This window comes from Pelodiscus sinensis, chromosome 11, assembly GCF_049634645.1.
Source record: "Pelodiscus sinensis isolate JC-2024 chromosome 11, ASM4963464v1, whole genome shotgun sequence".
Classification (NCBI taxonomy): domain Eukaryota; kingdom Metazoa; phylum Chordata; order Testudines; family Trionychidae; genus Pelodiscus; species Pelodiscus sinensis.
Genome location: NC_134721.1, coordinates 20,860,005 through 20,879,124, shown reverse-complemented (window position 1 = coordinate 20,879,124; position 19,120 = coordinate 20,860,005). Strand labels below are relative to the sequence as shown.

General features: G+C 42.0%; 1 protein-coding gene across 5 annotated transcripts in view; it reads left to right on the top strand.

Annotated features, from left to right (window-relative positions):
* The window catches only part of FGD5 (FYVE, RhoGEF and PH domain containing 5), a 189,523-nt gene that overhangs the window by 15,897 nt on the left and 154,506 nt on the right, over positions 1–19,120 (top strand). For all 5 annotated transcript variants that reach the window (XM_025189555.2, XM_025189558.2, XM_025189554.2 and 2 more), the window contains exon 2: positions 2,764–5,749. In XM_025189555.2, coding sequence (XP_025045340.2) covers positions 2,764–5,749 — 2,986 coding nt within the window. The remainder of the gene's footprint in view (positions 1–2,763; positions 5,750–19,120) is intronic.

Genomic DNA, 19,120 nt, shown 5'->3' with positions numbered 1-19,120 from the left:
ACTTTTTGTGCAAAAGCATCCTTGCCAATCTAGACGCTCTTTTGCGGAAATACTTTTAATGGAAAAACTTTTCCGTTAAAAGTATTTCCGCAAAATTATGCCAGTCTAGACGCAGCCAGTCTGTCTAGGATCAGGATTGAGGTGACAGCCGAGGCTCAGGACCTGCTACCCGTTGGCTTGACAGCCTCAGGGGAGGAACACTGAGGAGTCCAGAGGTGTTACTCTGTGGAGGTAGGTAGCTGGGGTCCACCGTACTGGGCAATCGCCACAGTGGTGGGCCGAAGCACCCTGTGAGTAGCTGGAGATAGTGATCTGTCCCAAAGTAGGTCCCGGGCCTTCACCACAGTCTCAGGAACAGCAGGCTGCTTACGGCCAGGCAGTTGAATGAACCGAACCAAGCGAGTGAAGATAGAACCAACCCGATCTCTTCTGTGGCTTGTGTTTATAAAGGTCCCAAGGCGGGAAAACCACAGGAGCATTTCTAGTGCACAAAATGTTGTTGGGTGCAAACAAATCAGTGCCGAGTGCAGATCTTCACATTATGTGCAGCACCGTGGTGCAGTGTGCACAGCCATGTGCCGTGTGCAGATGTTAGAGTTTTGGTGACAAAAGTCTTTTAGCTCCTTTGGGTTCCATTTTAAATGTCCCTCAGCCCACAAACTCCATTTTGGATTATTATGTCCTTATAATTATAATGTCCCAGATCTTGATTCATGACTAACAGGCAACAGTATCATATAAAACCTTACATGTGAGCAAAACATTTTGTTGAATGGTGTTATCCGTGTATTCTGAGTTTGTAAATCATGCTATTTTTTATTAAAAATGGGGCACTAGAGAGGTTATGGGCTAAGAATTCTTTCAGTACTAGGCTGTTGAGTCTATGAATGGTTGAAGTTGTCACCCTCTGTTGGCTATTCAGTGGCCCAGCTTGCATATGTTCTTCATAGCTAAAAACGGTCTTCACTTTCCAGAGCCATCCATGTGAAGCTTTTATGAGCATCAGAATGTATTTTAAATAAGGGAGAATTGCTTGCCGTGTGAGATTATCATTTAGATCAGAGGTGGGGAACTTTTTTGGGTCAGAGCCCACTGACATTCAGAAAAATTAGTCAGGGCCGCACACACAAAACTCCCAGGGTATGTCTACACTACCCCGCTAGTTCGAACTAGCGGGGTAATGTATGCATACCGCACTTGCTAATGAAGCCCGGGATTTGAATTTCCCGGGCTTCATTAGCATAAGCGGGGAGCCGCCATTTTTAAATCCCCGCTGCTTCGAACCCCGTGTAGCGCGGCTACACGGGGCTCGAACTAGGTAGTTCGGACTAGGGTCCTATTCCGAACTACCGTTACTCCTCGTGAAACGAGGTGTACCGGTAGTTCGGAATAGGCACCCTAGTCCGAACTACCTAGTTCGAGCCCCGTGTAGCCGCGCTACACGGGGTTCGAAGCAGCGGGGATTTAAAAATGGCGGCTCCCCGCTTATGCTAATGAAGCCCGGGAAATTCAAATCCCGGGCTTCATTAGCAAGTGCGGTATGCATACATTACCCTCCTAGTTCGAACTAGGAGGGTAGTGTAGACATACCCTCACAGACAGGGCACCTGACTAAGAAGAAGAAAAACACTCTCCACATTCTCTTCACACACCAGAGGCTGGGGGGCCCAGCATAGTAGATTTTGTATTCTCCAGCCCCATAGTGGGGCAGCGGGAGGCTCGAGTGCTAGCACAGGTTCCCCAATGCAGGGCGGGAGGGGGCTAAACCACAGGGGCCAGATACAGGCAAGCCTGGGGCGGCATCCAGCCCTTAGGGCCTGAGGTTCCACATCCTTGATTTACATTGTTGTTGTCTTCTGAATAGTGAAGCAACTGAAGAAGTTATACATTCTGAAAACTGAACTTAAGTTGACACCAATTACCTCTCTTGATTTTAGGGTACAAGGATTTCATTCAGTGCTCAGTTACATAATTAATGTAAAGACTGAACCAAGCCTTTAGAAATTCTTTTCACCCTGGGTGAATAAATTAGTTGACCAGCAAATAACATATCATTCAGTTTTTCATTATCAGTCAACATAGTAAAGGTGGAAGAATAGATTTTGTGGTTTGGGCTGGTAAATGTGTTATGTTCGTTTTGCAAGTCTGAATTAACCATTTAATTATTAGCAGGACACTGAGTGTTGGATTTGTTTTGCAGTCTACAGTGCAGATAAAAACATTGCTACAAATTGTACTTCATTTTTATGGATTAAAACTAGAGCTGGTCAAAAAAATTGAAAAACTGATTTTATAGAGAAATGTGTGCCCCACTAAACATTTGTAAGCGTCTTCTTTCCACTGAAACTTTGGATTTTTAATTGGAAATCTCAACATCCAAAACTTTAAAAAAAATGGTTAAAACCCCAAATTTCATTTTTGAAATATTGAAACATTTTGTTTCTACATTTGTGACTGAAATGAAAATGTTGACATTCATGAACTGATGTGATTTTGTCTGGCACAGTCTGATATTAAACTTTGTCCTCCTGAGTGGTTGCAGTGCTTCCTGGGAGCTGTAGTTCAGTGCTTCCTGCCACCATTCTCCTCACTGATGATCTGCACTACAATTCTAGTCAAAATTACTATAAACAAGTAAAGTTAATTGTGGTAGGTTTTCTGATATCTTCAGTGCCATTATGTTTCTCCTAATTCAGTGAATAGATATTTGTTGAAACCAGGATGGCAAACTGCTAATATGGCTTTTCTTTGTTTCTTTTCCAGACTTCACAAAACCACCACTAGCACCGAAACCAAAGATTATCAGTCCTCTTTCTTCAGTGGCTGTCTCCAGATTTCCTCCTTCATTGTCAAGACCTGATATTCTTCATAATCCAAACTCTATGTCTAGAGGTCCAAAACCTCCCATTGCTCCCAAGCCAAAACTCTCAGCTGACTCTGAGGGGAGATCTAGTGTTTATACCAACAATAACCTAAATAAATTCACAAATGGAAAACTGATATGTCCAGATGGAGAGCTGAATGAAGGAAATCAGTGCAACACTGAGTGCTCGGAAGCTGAAGCTGGTGATGAATACATCGTAGTTCCTGAGGTCCAGCTGACTGATAAAGACTGTGATGACTTTGAACATGTGCATGACCAGTGTTTAGAGTCCTCTGCAGAGAATGAGGTCTTAGAAGCAGCAGGGGAAGAAGAGGATCATAGCATTGCTAATGATGAGGAAATGTGTAATCCAGAAATAACTGAAGCCCAGGACAATGACTCTTCAGATACTATTGAACCTGTGGAACTGGACTCAGATGGATCAACAGAAATGAGAGACTATGACAGATCTGAAGCATTTAATCAAGTGTCTTCAGAAGCACCTGAAGTAGAAGATGTTGCTTCTAAGAATATAGATGAAGAAGTGGACTGTGTAGATGACCCTGAAAACTATTTCAAAGGTGAGGCTAAAGAAACGTTTAATAACCTCGATCTGGTAAAGGACAATAATGAATATAACTTGGAAAACTGTAAGATTCTGAATGGAGATGAGGACTTGAAGGGCAATATCTGTGAAGACATTATTCTAACACATTTATCTGTAGATGAGCCAACAGCAGAAGAGAATGATGAACTGTCCCAAAATTTAGAAAATGAGATAGCAAATGATGACATGGAAGTGAATCCAGCAAATAGTAGTGATCTGGATGATAATGCAGAGTCTGTATTGAGTACAGAAATAGAAATAATACATTATAGTTGTGCAAATTCTGATGATGTTGATGGAGGAGAAACAGACATTGGGTTAGGACTGAAAGAAAATGATGCAGAGGAGGATTTGGGAGGCTCCATCAATGAAACTGCAGCTGAAGAAGAGGAAGTAAGTCCAGATAGTGACAAAGAAACAAATGTAGAAAAGGAAGAATATCTAGATGATGGTTACCAAACCATTGAAATTAAAAGTGAGGAGGAAACATCAGAAACAACATGTGAGGCTAGAGAAGACTCTGGAAAAGAGGAAGAAGTGAAGGCAGAGAATATAGATGATAGCTGTCAAATTGTTCCTTTTGAGAGTGAATGCAATGATGATGTAATTGATTCACCCCAAGAAAATTTAGGTGAGAATTTGCAATTTGAAAGGACTTATTTGAATAATGATAGCCAGCTCTCTAGCCCTCACACTGTTAGTGAGCCAGAGCTGGAAGTGGAATGTAAATCAAATGTACTTGTTGAAGATTGTGGTGACTATGAATGTTTTGTGGGAAAACCTGAATCAGATGAGCAAATGCTTGAAGGCAATACAGCCAGTAGTAGCTTTGAAGAAAGCTCCCCAAATCCATGTGAACAAGCATCAGTTGAGGATAAATACCAAACAGAAGAAGAATTAGTTGGATATGATCAAAGCAAATGTAAAGCAGACTGTGATTGTAAATATGAGTGTAGCGAGTATCTAGCAGTCCCTGAAGTGGTAATTGTACCTGAGGAAAGAGAAACAACCAGTGATTCTCTAGACGATCCTTATGTGTTGCCTGCAGAGAATGCAACCCCACATGTTAGAGAAGTGAGGCAGACTGAATTAGAAGATATTCCATGTGATCACAGCATAAGAGAAGAACTCACTGTAGACACTGAAAACAGCTTGCTATCCATTGATCGAAAAAATATGGTCACTAGAACAAGGTCACTCTCTGGGAAAGTGCCTGGCTACGTGCCAGAAACTGTTCCAGAGGAAACTGGACCAGAAACGGATGTACAGTCCTCAAATAATGACTCTATGACTGAATATTTAACCAATAACTTACTGCCATTGGAAGGAAAACCAATGGAAGTCAATAGGGCCTTACCAGCCAAGTCAAGACGTTTTATTTTATACCCACGGTCTTTCTCGGTAGAAGGGAGAGATATGCCAGTCTCTGTTCACAGAGAAACTGATAGACCTACCCTGGATGAAAATAGAATAAAGAGGACAGATGACAACCTCTCTTTGCCCTGTGTAATTGGTTCTTCAGGAAGCTTTTCACAGAGAAATCACCTTTCGTCAAGTGGTTTGTCCACTCCATCCTCAGTTGTTGATATACCACCTCCTTTTGAACTAGCCTGTATAACCAAAAAGCCAATCACTAAAAGTTCCCCCTCGCTTTTAATAGAAAGCGAATCGCCTGATAAGTACACCAAGAAGAAGAAATCATCTTTTAAGAAGTTCCTCACTCTAAAATTCAAGAAAAAGACAGAAAATAAGGTCCATGTGGATGTTAATGTTTCCTCTTCAAGGTCCTCTTCAGAGTCAAGCTATCATGGGCCTGCAAGGATTATGGAACTGGACAGAAGGAGTTTGAATAGCTCACCTCAGCTAAAGTCCCATGCTGGGAAGCTGCGAGCTTCTGAGTCTCCTTCCACTGTTCTTTTCTACAAGGATGGTAAAAGAAAAGGGACACCCAAAACATTTAGCAGAAGTGTGTCAAGGGTGGAGTCCTTTGAGGATCGATCCAGACCTCCTTTCATGCCACTCCCTTTAACCAAACCTAGATCTATTTCATTCCCTAATGCTGACACTTCTGACTATGAAAACATTCCAGCTGTTAGTTCTGATTATGAAAATATACAAATTCCTCCTCGAAGACCAACCAGGGCAGGAACTTTTACAGAATTTTTTGAAGATCCCAGTAGGGCATTATCTGCTGCTAATGAGAATGATGGCTATGTGGATATGAGCAGCTTCACAGCCTTTGAGAACAAGCAGCAAACCACAGACCAGGAAACAGAAAGGTACTATAGTAAATTATTATGTAAGACCTGCTAGCCTTGACCAACCAAGACTTCTGTTAGGTGTCATAGGCAGACCCTCTGTTTTGCTTGGCTTATTCTCCTTGTTCAGGCAGTGTTTTCGAGAAAGAGTTTGGAAGAGTACAAGATAAACCATTATCAGTGATAAGAGACTAAATTAAGATGTATTGAAACTCTTTTTAGTAAACACTTACTAAAAACCCAGTGGAATTGGATGATTGTATCTGGGTAGAGGGCATAAGTCAAACAAAGTTCATTTTAAAATAATCATTTTACTCTGATGGATCTATTTTTTATGAGCAATATTTCTGAGCTCTTGTTTGAATGGAATTTATTACAGATATGATCTGTCTTACTATGTCTGGAATCTCTGCTTTCATTTAATCATTCTCACCAATTTCCATATGCAACATTGTGTACTTAATTTATCCTTCAAAGTACAGCAATTAAATATGGACCAAAAATGCCAAGCAAACCAGGACCTAATCTGAAGAGTCTATTCATTTATTAAATTGCTTAAAAATCTTTCATTATGGACTCTTGGCAGCTTCTGACTTCTGAATGAATTACATAAATGATTTGTCTGAAACAGCCCGTGTTGCATTTTGTGATTTTAGCTTCACTACTTGTTCATTTGCAAAAAACAAACGAACAAACAAAACCCAAAATGAACTGATCCAAATTCTTCTCAGTTACACTGGTGCAACTCTTTTGAAGATGTCTGTATTCTCTTTGATATTCCCTATTATCATTTTATAATCATATTATAGCTTGAAGCTACTGGGATGGAATTAGTGTAAAGGAGAAGGGAATTTATCCCACTGGTTCCAGTTAGAACAGATAAAGGGGAAACAAAGGAAAAGCAGCTGAATGAAAAATGGGGGTAGGGAGGTAAAGAAATGAATTAAAATCTTCCAACCACGTTTTTAACATACCTTTTGTTTTTCTTTCCTATCTGAGCTGTTTCACACTCATGTTTTCACTTTTTCATTATCTCCTTTTCCCACACATTTTGCATGAACAGGAAATCAAAATATTAATTGCTTGGGGAAGCTCATGTTAGTCAGGTTTCTCTAATTATACACTAGTCATTTTACTTTCAACAGTGCTGTTTCCATTGAAAAAACTGAAATTTGCTTTGAAACTGGGCCACTGGCTTGTATCAGTGACATACCACCCATTTTGGGTTATTCTTTAAGGCAACAATACTGAACTATGTAAATTGCTATGACTTAGACATATGTGTTGCCAGGGAAATGCCAATCAGAACTGGTTCAATGAAGTTTTGAGATCAAGGCTCAAACATGATATTTCAGGTTGTTTGTTTTGTGTGTTGTTTCTGACACTAAGGGAGAAATGAAAATTGGACATTCCTGAATAGCCCCTTTCTCAATTAGAAGGCTGTCTGGGAGGCAGAAATGTGTATGTTGCTAACAAGTTTTTATTGAGCTTCATTCATGTATTCAGTGATGTACAAAACAGAAAAAGACCATGCCCAAGATGAATTATCAAATAGATAAACAATATAGTTCAGTTATGTAATGCCCTGGATTAGACCAGAATAGTCTAATTTAAAAACAGTGTAATTGAACATATTGTGTGTGTGTGTGTGTGTGTGTGTGTATGTTACACACACATACATAGTTAGTATATTTATTATTAAATTGGTGCTTCTTAAAATGGACTTTAAGGGATATAAATTTTAGAATAATATCAAATCATATGAGAAGTAACCCTGCCACAGAAAGCTTCACGATGTTAACTTAAAATTCTTTGGCCTGCTTTTCTTATGATGCTTATTGCACTTATCTGAGATGGTGACTGCTTTGATACAATATACATGTAATACATGTGGCACTTCCTGTTATCAATGTATTCATCTCCATGGTGTTGATGTCTATTGGTGTATACTGTATATTGGTGCTACATATTTGATGAATAAATCAGAACAAATCTTCATTAAAGCTTCAAAGAAGAAAATTTGAAAAGGATACAGAATTATAATAATCCAGAAATCACCACTTTGCAAATGCCTGTGATTGGGTGGGGGACATTGAAACTGATAGATGAGAAGATTCACTTTTTAATTTAATCTTTTTTAAAATAAAAGCCGTATGAAGTAGATTTAAACTAATAATTTTTAATTAGATGCAATCAAATTTCTAGAAAGAGCTCAATAATGCAAGTATGCTGGAAATACATCTTATTTTACAATTACCATTGTGAAGCTAGTGTTTGGAATATTGCCCCCTGAAGGGCAGTTACTGTACATCCCCCAAATTTAACTATGGGGTATTAATAATTAAAATCTGATTCAGAAATGCAACAATATAGATGGTCATTAGCACACTGCGCTCTGGGAAAAGGAGTTAGCCACATGTGGAACCAGCCTTTTAGGCCTCTCAAAACCCCTTAACCATGAATTCTTCCTGACCTGAAAAGCCAAGAAATGTACATTTCAGCTTTCACTTAATTTTTAAAAAGGAAGATTTTAGGCCTTCTCTTTTGCAGAGATGGCCTTGAGCAATGTAAATGATATAAAATGACTGCTAGAGTTAAAAGGAACAGATACCCAGGCTCTATATCAGAAGCAGGAAGCTGCTCTGGTCTGATCACCCCCTTGCCACGTACACACATTTTGGGCTAGGTCCTTCACTGATGCCAGCAAAGCTACACCTATTTACAACTAGCTGAAGAGATGGCTTGTTAAGGAAAATGAATTATGTTTTCATTAAGTATGGGGTGTATTCCAAAGAACCATTTCATTAGCCCTCCACAGAACCCTTCCTTTGCCTACACCATGTGGCATAATAATGGTAAAAAAAAAAAAAAAACAGCTGTCATTTTGGGGAGGGAAACCAGATGTAGCAAACACTCATTTCACAGGCTCTCTGGTCACAAAACTTCAGGGGAAACAGCAGGGCACAGTATTGCCACTGTATTTTTAGAGCGATGGCAAAAAAAATGGTGCAAGTTAAGCATCTGCCATAACTGCATTTCCATCCTACTCTTCCTGCCACCAGGGTTTATCACTTGGCTCTAACAAATTTCCTAGGCTCAAATAGCCCCTGTTGAGTCCGTGTTCAAAAAGTTGGGGGGAAGCAAAAGGAAGCGATCAGCAGCTCCACCACATGCTCTCACCTGGAGGTTCAAACTTCCTGGGTAGGGGTGAGCTGGGAAGACACTGTCCCTCCTGGGCATTGTCCACCCAAATGTTCATAGGGTTCCCATCCACAATGGTGACCCATTCTGTTCACAGAGAGCCATAGTGAGAGGACTGAGGGTAGCCAGCAGCAGGGACTATATGGGACTGGTTTCTGGAAAGAGTCTTGATGTTGCCGTGCTACATGGTATGAGGAGTAGTGTGAGACCCAGTGCTTCTGTGTAGCTGCCCCAAGACCCCTGGCATTTCCTAGTAAGTCTCACAGGATATGAGGATTTGGAAGGCCAAGCACTAATCCTCTAATGTGATGGTTGGAACAAAGTCCAGGTTCCTTTCCACAGATGTCTTTATGGAAGGGGACAATCTGGTCGTTTGTTTGCTCAGCTATTCCTGTCTCAGTGAATTAAATGCATCACTCTCAGGGTATGTCTACACTACCCCCCTAGTTCGAACTAGGGGGGTAGTGTAGACATACCCTCACTTACTTGGGTAGGGGAGCCCATAGAGTGTAAGCCTGGGAATTAATCTATCACTAGGACTTTTAGAGAAAGCTGGTGCCATCAGGGGATGGTTTCTAAGAATAAAGCAAGTGGAACTGGGCCTTTGATTTGCCAGATCGATCTGGGTATTTGCTCAGTGATCAGCGAGCAAGGTGGCTCAGGTAAAATATAGAACATTTAAACTGAATACAGCCTTTAACTTTGCAAAGCACCTGCAGCCTCTGTGAAGTCACTGCCTGGTAATGCAATTCCACATGGATATTCCCTACCACCACTGACTATACACACATGCTGGGCTTAAAAGCAGCAGGCTCAGGTACCACAATAAGTACATACAGAAAAGACGCAAGGGTTCTGTCAGCTCAAGTAGCTCCAAAAATCTAAAAATTACTCAAGTGTCAGATCCCAGTTACATGCTAGGCAGAGCTGTTATGGTCTACAAATCACTTCAGATACATTAAAAAAGCAGATATAACGTTACATTGGTTTTAACAGCTAAAAAGAGCATATAGTTCTTGATTTCTTCAACACTGATTCTCTTCCATAGGAGATTTCCCCTCACATGCTTTTTAATTATGAAGTGCATTTAGTGGTGGTGACAGGTACAGGCCTGATTGCCCTGCTGAATGAAGTCACAGCAAAAGACCAGTGGCACTATTGGCAGTGGAAATGCATGCTTCCCCCAATCCACCTAGCAGGAAGAGGGATCATCAATGTGGTGAGAAGGTACTTTAATCTTCAGATTATGTTTATTCCTCTGCCTCTATGATTAATTTACCAACAGAGAGTCTAATTGACTAGCATCACTGGTGATGATGGTTTTGTGTTACTGACACTGGCCACTAGGAAGTGGCCTGAAACCATCATCTCCCTTTCACGCAGGTCACCAAACAGTTATCAAATGGTACAAATGGTTAATCATTGCTGTCTGGGGGCAGTTTGAGATTCACAAGCTAGTGGGAGATGATCTCCTTGGTGGGGCCCCAAACCAATCCAATGACTTTTTCCCTTTTCCCATTTGTGATTAACACTAAAAAGGCTCCAACAAGAAAAGTCACACAAAAATATACTTAAAGGGTGAAATTCAACCCATGGAAGTGAACCTGCATAACAGCTTGTGCACTTCACAATGCATTTAAATTGGGTGAAATTAATTTAATCCATGGTGATGAATTTCACCCAAACAGCATTAAGAACTTAGTTTTGACCAACAATCGGAAAGCTGCATCCTCCGCTCTCCCTGTTGTTCCTTGAAACTGCCAGCACATATATTATATAAGATAAAATCACTCTCTCTTTGGAGACTGAGTACGGTGCCCAAGTGCAGTATGCTAAGGCTAAAGTGCAGGTAGAGAGATAATCCATGCAATGGATGTTCCAGCATAAGTGATGTACATTTAGAAACAGCCAAACCAAGGAAAGGATGATCAATGTTTGTGTACTGAAGGGGGCGAGAAACATACTGGAATCGTATAGCTCATTGGCCTAATAATAAATACAGTGTATCACTATTGTTGATGTATCAGATAGGTGTACAATCTGTTAATGTCTGCAACAGACTAGCTGTCTTGAAAACAGAATGTTCTTAAAAACATTTCAAAGGGACATGGTTGAGACTCTCAGGCCAAAAATGTGCCCTGTCTGATACCACAGAGAAGAGGGATAAATATGCAGATTATGGGAGGCAGCTATGAAAGTAACTGGAATGGGCATCTCAATGTTTTTTTTGTCACACTTTTCCCATCAGCTCTTTATATGATACATGGCCAGACCTCCAGTTCAGCTCTGCTCTCTATGATTATTATTGATCACATTTATTATGGCAGTGCCGAAGGGCCAGTCAAGAATGGGGCTTCATTGAGCTAGGCACCGTACAACCATAGTAGTAGTCCCTGCCCCAAAGAGCTTATAATGTAAGTAGACAAGACTAGGCCTGCTGGCTGGGGGAGGGAGGGTCGCAGGTGACTTGAAAGCAACAGGGCTAAGTTGGGCTTGCTGCTCATCCTCACTCTGCACTGCTCCTGGAAGTGGCCAGCATTGCCAGAGCCCATACCCAAACTCCCTCCTAGAGGCCACGCCCTTTCCTGTACCACAACCCTCTGTCCCAGCCCAGAACTCACACTTCCTCCTGCATCCAATCTCCTTCCCAGAGCCAGACCCTTGCATCCCTTCCCACACGTAAACTCCCTCCCAGTGCCTGTTCTCTGCATCCTTACCCACACCCCAACCCCCTCCCCAGCCTGGTGAAAGTGAGTGAGGGTGAGGAAGAGCAAGTGATGGAACAAGGGGATAGGGAATGAATAGGCATAGTCTCAAGGAAGGGGCAGGGCAGGCAGCAGGGCAAGAGTCTTTGGATTTGCCCAGTTAGACAATTGGCAACTCTAGTGGGCAGGCATGTGAAAGTCCTGGCTGTGCTGGAAAAGCATGTCCCTCAGTACAGCCGGCAGCTTACTGAGCATCAGCCAGCACTGCCACAACACCGCCCAAACATCAGGCAGATCATGTCCATGCAGGCACAGCTTGTGAATGTAAGAGGACCCACTGACTGTTCTGCCCTGGGGCCCAGAATTGCTGTCCACAGGCCTGGACAAGACAGACACAGGCTGGGGGGGGGGGGAGGTAGAACTCACAAGCAGAGTGAATAATGTGGTAGCAGCAAATGTCTCATTAGTTCCATAGGGCTAGGGGGACTGGATGGGTTACTTACGAAGATTTCAGCTAAATGGAAAGGGAAGGGAGGTGAGGGGAGCAGGCAGAAGAGAAAAGAGGGGCAGATGTGAAGTGAACTCTCACTCTCAGTCCAAATATGGATAGCCCAGAATAGGAGGGCCCCACAAAAGGAAACTTTAAATTATAACAGTACACATGTATGCCCTGTGAATGTGCAGCACCATGCTTTGGATTGTTACTATAAGGCTGCTGAAATCCAGCAAAGAGTGTAATGTGAGTAAAGTGGAACTAGACCCAGGGTCATTCTCTGGATTTTTTTTTCTTAACTAATCAAATAAACCAGACTTACAACTGTAATTTTGTTTACTTTCCTTTCTTTCATTAGCAACACATTTAAAAGTTAAATGAATTTGTTTCAAAATAGATCACAACTCCTTAACACAGATTTAATTTTCAAGTATGATAGACTGAGGCTTGCACTATGTCTATAACATGCATGCTCTTTCCTCATTACTGGAATTCAACTTTTGTCTCAGAGCATTTGGCAGCCTTCTGCTTGTACATTCAGGCTGCCAGGCAAGTAAATGTAGCTCCAGTAATGGCCCATAAACTGCTTTCTTTCCTAGAAAAAGGGACAATTGCTGTTCACAGGAGTGAGGTCTGTTTTGCTACTTTAGTGAACAGACACAGTTCATTTGAATTTCTTCCAAGAATATAACAAAACTGGAAAAGGTTTCCATAGAGTGTATTTTGGACACGTAGAAAATCTCTTCGTTGTGATTTGTAAATCCCTCATATTGAATCATTGTGGGAAAAATTCTGACCTTCGTCTAAATCAACTCAAACCACATTGATTTCAATGGAGTTTACAATAGCATCAGGGAGATCAGAATCTGTCCCTGTTTCCTCAAAAAGAGGCTCTCTCTAATGAATGTAGACAAAAGCACATTTTTATTTTTAAAATGTAATTACATTTTATTCTTTACTAAGCTTTCTCTTTCCATAATATGTTAAGAATATTAAAGTAGACTCTTGCCAGTTCATGTGCACTTGGAACAACTCCTCTGCTGATGCATTTGTTTTAACTGAATTTGTAGTCGCAGGTGGATGGGTTCGTAAAAGCTGCCATAAACAAGTGGGTTGGGAAGCAGAGTGGTTCCACACTGCGAAGCAGCAGATATTCATTCTGGTGTGGGTTTAGCTGTTCCACTCCCCAATGTTACTGGCTGCACTACGTAGCTCTAGAGGTCACTGACGTCAGAGGCAATGCCTCTAAGCACATTCTTGTCATTAAAGGTGAATGTGAAGAGGAAGGCAAAAGACTCCAGAGGCCATTGTTAATAATTGAAGCTGGTTGTTTATCATGGCAAAAAGAATGGGGGAGAAGGAAAATAGCTTGTAACCGGAGATTTATTCTCTTAAAAGCTTAATTAGGCTGATCCTTCCTGGAGCACACAGGGTAAAGATATTCAACAAATAGGTTTAGAAGGGCTTTTTGCCTATGGTTCAGTTACAGGAGCAGAGGTTATCTGTTAGCATTAAGTGTATGTATCTTAAGTTCCCCTTACTGTTGCCCTGTGAAAGAATATCCCACAACCAGACGGTCTTCTTTTTCTTGCTACAAGGTGCAAACACAGAGGCTATGTCTACAGTCGTGGCTTCTTGTGCAAGTATGGCCATTCTTGTGCAAGAATCCACAGAGCGTCCATACTGCCTGCCCGCTCTTGCGCAAGGAAATTTACAGTATGGCGTGGTAAGAGAGGGCTTCTTGCGCAAGAGCTAAGCTCTTTTTTAACAGGTGTAAGCCCTCTTGCACAGGAGCTCTTGTGCAAGAGAGCAGTGTGGACGCTCGGCAGGGATTTCTTGCTCAAGAAAGCCCTATGGCTAAAATGGCCATCAGAGCTTTCTTGCGCAAGAGAGTGTCCACACTGCCATGCGCGCTCTTGTGCAAAAGCATAGCTCCTACATGGCAGTGTGGACGTGTTCTTGCGCAAGACTTCTTGTACCAGAACCCTTGCACAAGATGTTCTTTTGCAGGAATAAATTGCCCAGGGAGGTTGTGGAATCTTCATCTGTGGAGATATTTAAGAGTAGGTTAGACAAACGTCTACCAGAGATGGTCTAGACAGTACTGGGTCCTGCCATGAGGGCAGGGGACTGGACTCGATGACCTCTCGAGGTCCCTTCCAGTCCTAGTATTCTATGATTCTATGATTCTAAGAAGCTGCCAATGTAGACATAGCCAGAGAGTACCCACCCTAAAGAACTGACAGTGTCAACAGACAAGATAGACAAAGGATGGGAGGAGAAACAGAGGAGCAGTGATCTGCCCAAGGCCACACAGAGCAGGTCCTTAGCCCAACTGGGACCTGAGTCCCAATCTCTGTATTTTAAAATGGAATTAGTGCTGGTGACAGGTGCAGAATCAGTAGCCTGGAGGATGCAGCCCTGAGCAACAGAATGAGGGGCATGTAACTTCTGACTAGACCACACAGCCTCCCTCTCAGGCATGCATTTTCCAGGGACTGCTACTGTCTTAGATTTGCCGCACAAAATCCTGGATCCCAGCACCAAAGCCAAGTGACTGGGCTAATAGGGGAGCTCCATAGAGGTGGGAAGGAAAAAAGGTTTTCCTTGCTATGACAGCAACACAGCTGATGTTCTGCCACCATTACTCTCCACTCCAAGTAGATAATAGCTAGCAGGTCGATATAGCTGTGGAGTCACTGACTTTAGTCAGCCTTGTTTCCACTATACCCCTATGTGGTCTGGTGCAAGAATTCTGCAGGGAACAGTGATCTGTGGTGTACCAAGGGTGCAGACTGACCATAGTTATCCTGGCTTTCATTGCCAGCTTTTTGCAACAGTTTCACCAAGCAAGGGTTGTCTGTGGAGGAGGATAGGATTTCACCAACCAGACATGATCACTTAGTTGCTGACCACTGAGGATCAAACCAGAGTAGGCTCCTCAGTAAATGAGCAGATGGACTAAGTGGGTAATGCAACTGTCTAGCTTTTGAAGGCACTTGCATGTGATGAGCAGAAGGAAAAAGCCTCATTAGCCACAGGTGACTCAAAGAATCTATTTGACTCCAAAAATGGGTATGGCTGTGCAATATGCTGCTGTTTTCTGCTCTATACTTAGATTGTTAATTCTTTAGGCTCCTTGTAGTATAATTGTACAACACCTAGCACAGTGTAGTCCTGAGTTCATAACTAGGGGTCCCAAGTGCTAGTGCTACTATTATTACCATATAGGAGAATGGAGCTGGAGTGTCATCTTAGGGCTCCTATTTCCTAGACTAGCAGAGAATGAGCAATTGATTTGTGTGGGACATGATCTGGGTCACTGATGGTGCAAACTGCCCCAACCTGGACTGGGCAGATAATGGAAAAGCAAAAATGCTGATCTTAAAGGAAACCACCTGGCTTTGTTACTATTGTTCACAATTCTGGTGAGAGCAAGAGGGCAGTAGTGGCAAATCAGAGGGGTAATATCAGACCACATAGGGAGAAATCAAAGGGTTGAGTGCAAAGGGTTGAGCCCTTAGGAGCACAGGGCCAACTTTCCAGCAAAAAGAGAACAGATGTCTTGTCAAGGAGCTTGGGATTTGTGTTTGTGAATCATTTCCCCAGGAAGAGTCAGTGCAGATAGTGCAGCTGGTTCCAGGGTGGTCTCAGGTTTTCCAGCTGGTCAGGCTGTAGCACAAGGGAGCCAAGGGACTTGTGAAAGTTACATAAGGAAACAGGGAACCCAGCTGTATTTTAAAGGTTTGATTGTTTTTTGCCTTCCTTATTTTCTTATGTGCATTCATTTCTGATTTGAGTGGGGGAGGTTGGACATACAATGCACCCACAGCTCATGCTCACCCCAACTCCTCCCTTCACCACCCTTTAAAATGCTAACAGATGTATTAAGCAGATATTTTTGGAGAAAAGTCACCCATAGCGTCCTCCCTTCTTTCTCAGGAAAAGCATTACCAGTAGAAAATTCTACCTCTGAATTAGTATAAACAAAGCCTAGTTCTCTGCCTTGAGCCATCTGTTTTACCATCAAGCTCCCTAGCATGTATGTGCAAAGTGCTCAAAGAGAGTGTCTCAAGATGGAGGATGGTTATTTATAGGGTAAGCCCCACACATAGGCAGGGACTATGATAATTAGGGAGTGGATTGCCTCTGAAAGGAATGGAGCTAAGATTCCCTAAAGAAGTTCCAGATCTTAAATCAAAATAGCTCATGTCAGGCATTTTAGGTTTCTGTTTTCAAAAATACATATGGAGCTTTTCCTACATTGTTTCTTTCTATGATTTCTATAGCATGCTGCACCTGTAGCACAGTGCTGTGGATATTCCAATGCCAAACAGTCCAATGGGCTATTTTACATCAGCCCAGCAGAGAAACACCATCTCTGACAGTCCCTGTTTTTCAGCCAACAGGAAGATTTGTACCAAGTGCTTTGTTGGGTGGCTGTGCACCTCCTCAGTCAATCAGCCAGGCTACCCTTATGCTGAATTTGGGACCATGGTTGGGCTCAAATCTCCCCCATTCTGTGTTCCATTGAGACTTCTCCAGGGCCAGTGTTTGCATGACCTTTTTGGATGTCTTGAATTAGGATGCTCCATACTGGCAAGCGCACAAGGGCTGGGCTGGTATAATGCAGGGCATGCAAGGATCAATTTGGTGAAAGGAAGGATAGTTAGGTTGGCAGGGTGTTGCTTTGGCAGTGGGAGACCTTGATTCAATCCTTTATCATACCACTGGCTCCCTCTGTGATCTTGAGGAAGTTTCTTAGTCTCCCTGCTGCAATTCCCAGTTGTGAAATGAAGATGTTTGCCTACCTCTCCAGTGTCGTGTCAGGCTAAATAAATTGGAGTTTTGGATGTGCCCAAATGTTAGGGTAATAGACTTATTTCAGGTGTAAGGGGCATAGTCTTATAGCTGAGACTGCAGGACCTGTGTTAAATTCTTGCCTCTACTCCACACTTCCTATGTAACCATAGATAAGTCATGAGGTCTCTCCATCTCCTTTTTGTAAAACCTCCATTAAGATAGGACAAATTCATTAGTACTTGTGAAGTGCTCAGATGCAAAGTTGATAGGGATCCTCTAGATTGCTGCAAAGGTGATTCCTACTGAAGATGCTTTTGTATCATTTACATATGATCCTTGCTAGTCTGAAGCTCCAAAATATGGACAAGAAAACCAGCCTGTATCTTGGAATCCAGTTAGGACCCCAGGATGGAAATATCATCAAAGCTAGGGCCTGTTGGAGGTCCAGGCATGGAAGAAAGCTCTTTAAACAGAGACTGTGGCTTATTGTACTGCAAGCAAGGAAAGCAGGGTTTGGGGTTAGGTCAAGAGAGATGGAGAAAGAGACAGATTTCCATCTGGAGTCAGTGGAGGGAGAGGATGCAAAAGAAAGGAAGAAGGAGACCTCAGATGAGCTGCTAAATTTTGGGGGGTTCATTTGATCCAAACTCTTTGAGGTACACTCATTGCAAATTAGAATCTGGGTTCCCAGAGCTTTACACAGGCATTCAGACTACACACAGCCTCTTATTTAAACCCCTGACAGTAGATCTGGCCTACTCAGAGATGAGTCAGATCTTTCCTTCTGTTTACCTTAGGGTTGTTTGAAATGGCACTGGGAGCTAGAAGTTGATGGCATTAACACAGGATTTCCAGCTGCACAGCATAGAGAGAATCCTTCCGTAGAGATAGGCAGAAATCCTGCCTCTGCCTTGTATTATCAGGCTTTGGAGGGGTGAGGAATTGTCCTTCAAAGCAAACAAGGACAAAGAGGCAGGTCTGAAAGCCAGTTGATGCTGTAGCTTCATAAACAGCTTCATGAAAGTGTCCATAACCCTAATTTAAGCTAGAAATGTTACTATTGTCAGAGGTTCTGCAGAGCTAAGGGCAGTTTTAACAAGATGACTGTGGCTCAGTTTCTGCTCTCAAATGCCTGGCACTTCTTATGACTCCAACAGTAAAATTCTCAATGCACCTGTGATAGCTGTTAGGGTACGTCTACACAGCCAAGCTAAAGCCGAAATAAGCAACGCAACTTGAGCTACGTCAATTGCATAGCTTAAGTCAAAATAGCTTATTTCGGTTTTTGGTGCTTTCTACACAGCAGGAAGTCTGAAAAAGAGTACTCTTCCTCCGACTTCCCTTACTCCTTGTAAAATGCAAGATACAAGTGTCTGAGTAAGAAGTCCTCCAGCTCAACATTGTTTTGACATTATGGTGAAATAACTGCTTGTAGTGTAGACGTGGATTATGTTATTTCGGAATAATGTCATTTATTCCAAAATAACACTGTGGTATAGACATACCCTTAGAAATCAACAGGAGATGTGAATATGACCCTGAGTAAAAAGAAAGTGTGGAGATCAGGATTTCCTTTCCGTTTTGACGTCTATGATAAAATTCAACTTTATTTTGCATGCCTGCCTTATAAACTTAAGCTCCAAATCCTACCCAGTTTAAAAAATGTGCATAGAGATTTATATACAGTAACAGTAGGAAAGACGAAATGAGGTAGAATAGCCATTTTGTCCATGTAGGCCAATGGGTCTGCAACCTACAGCTCTCGAGCCAAATATGGCTCTTTTGTCATTACCAAAATACATGCAACTTTTTAAATGAAAATGAAAAATTCAAAATTTAAAAAAAGCATAATTACTCATGTAGCTTGAATGCATGTATGAACCTGAATTTGACCAGTTATGATGTAAACTTCAAAGAAATGTGAGAAAAGCTGCAGCTACAGAAGTCCGATTAAATAAAGTCTGTGAGTACGTTTCATTTATGCTATTATTATTCATCATGTCAATTATCAATAATATCAAGTTGTATATTTTCAGTCATGCAAATGGACATTCTTATATGGCTCTTTGTTGACCACTTGTTCTGAATTTTGAGGTAGCATGGCTCTTTGGTTTGAAAAGGTGCCGACCTCTGACATAGGCTATGATTCTGTCCATCACAAATGAGGAACATTGCACCTATAATTTCCAG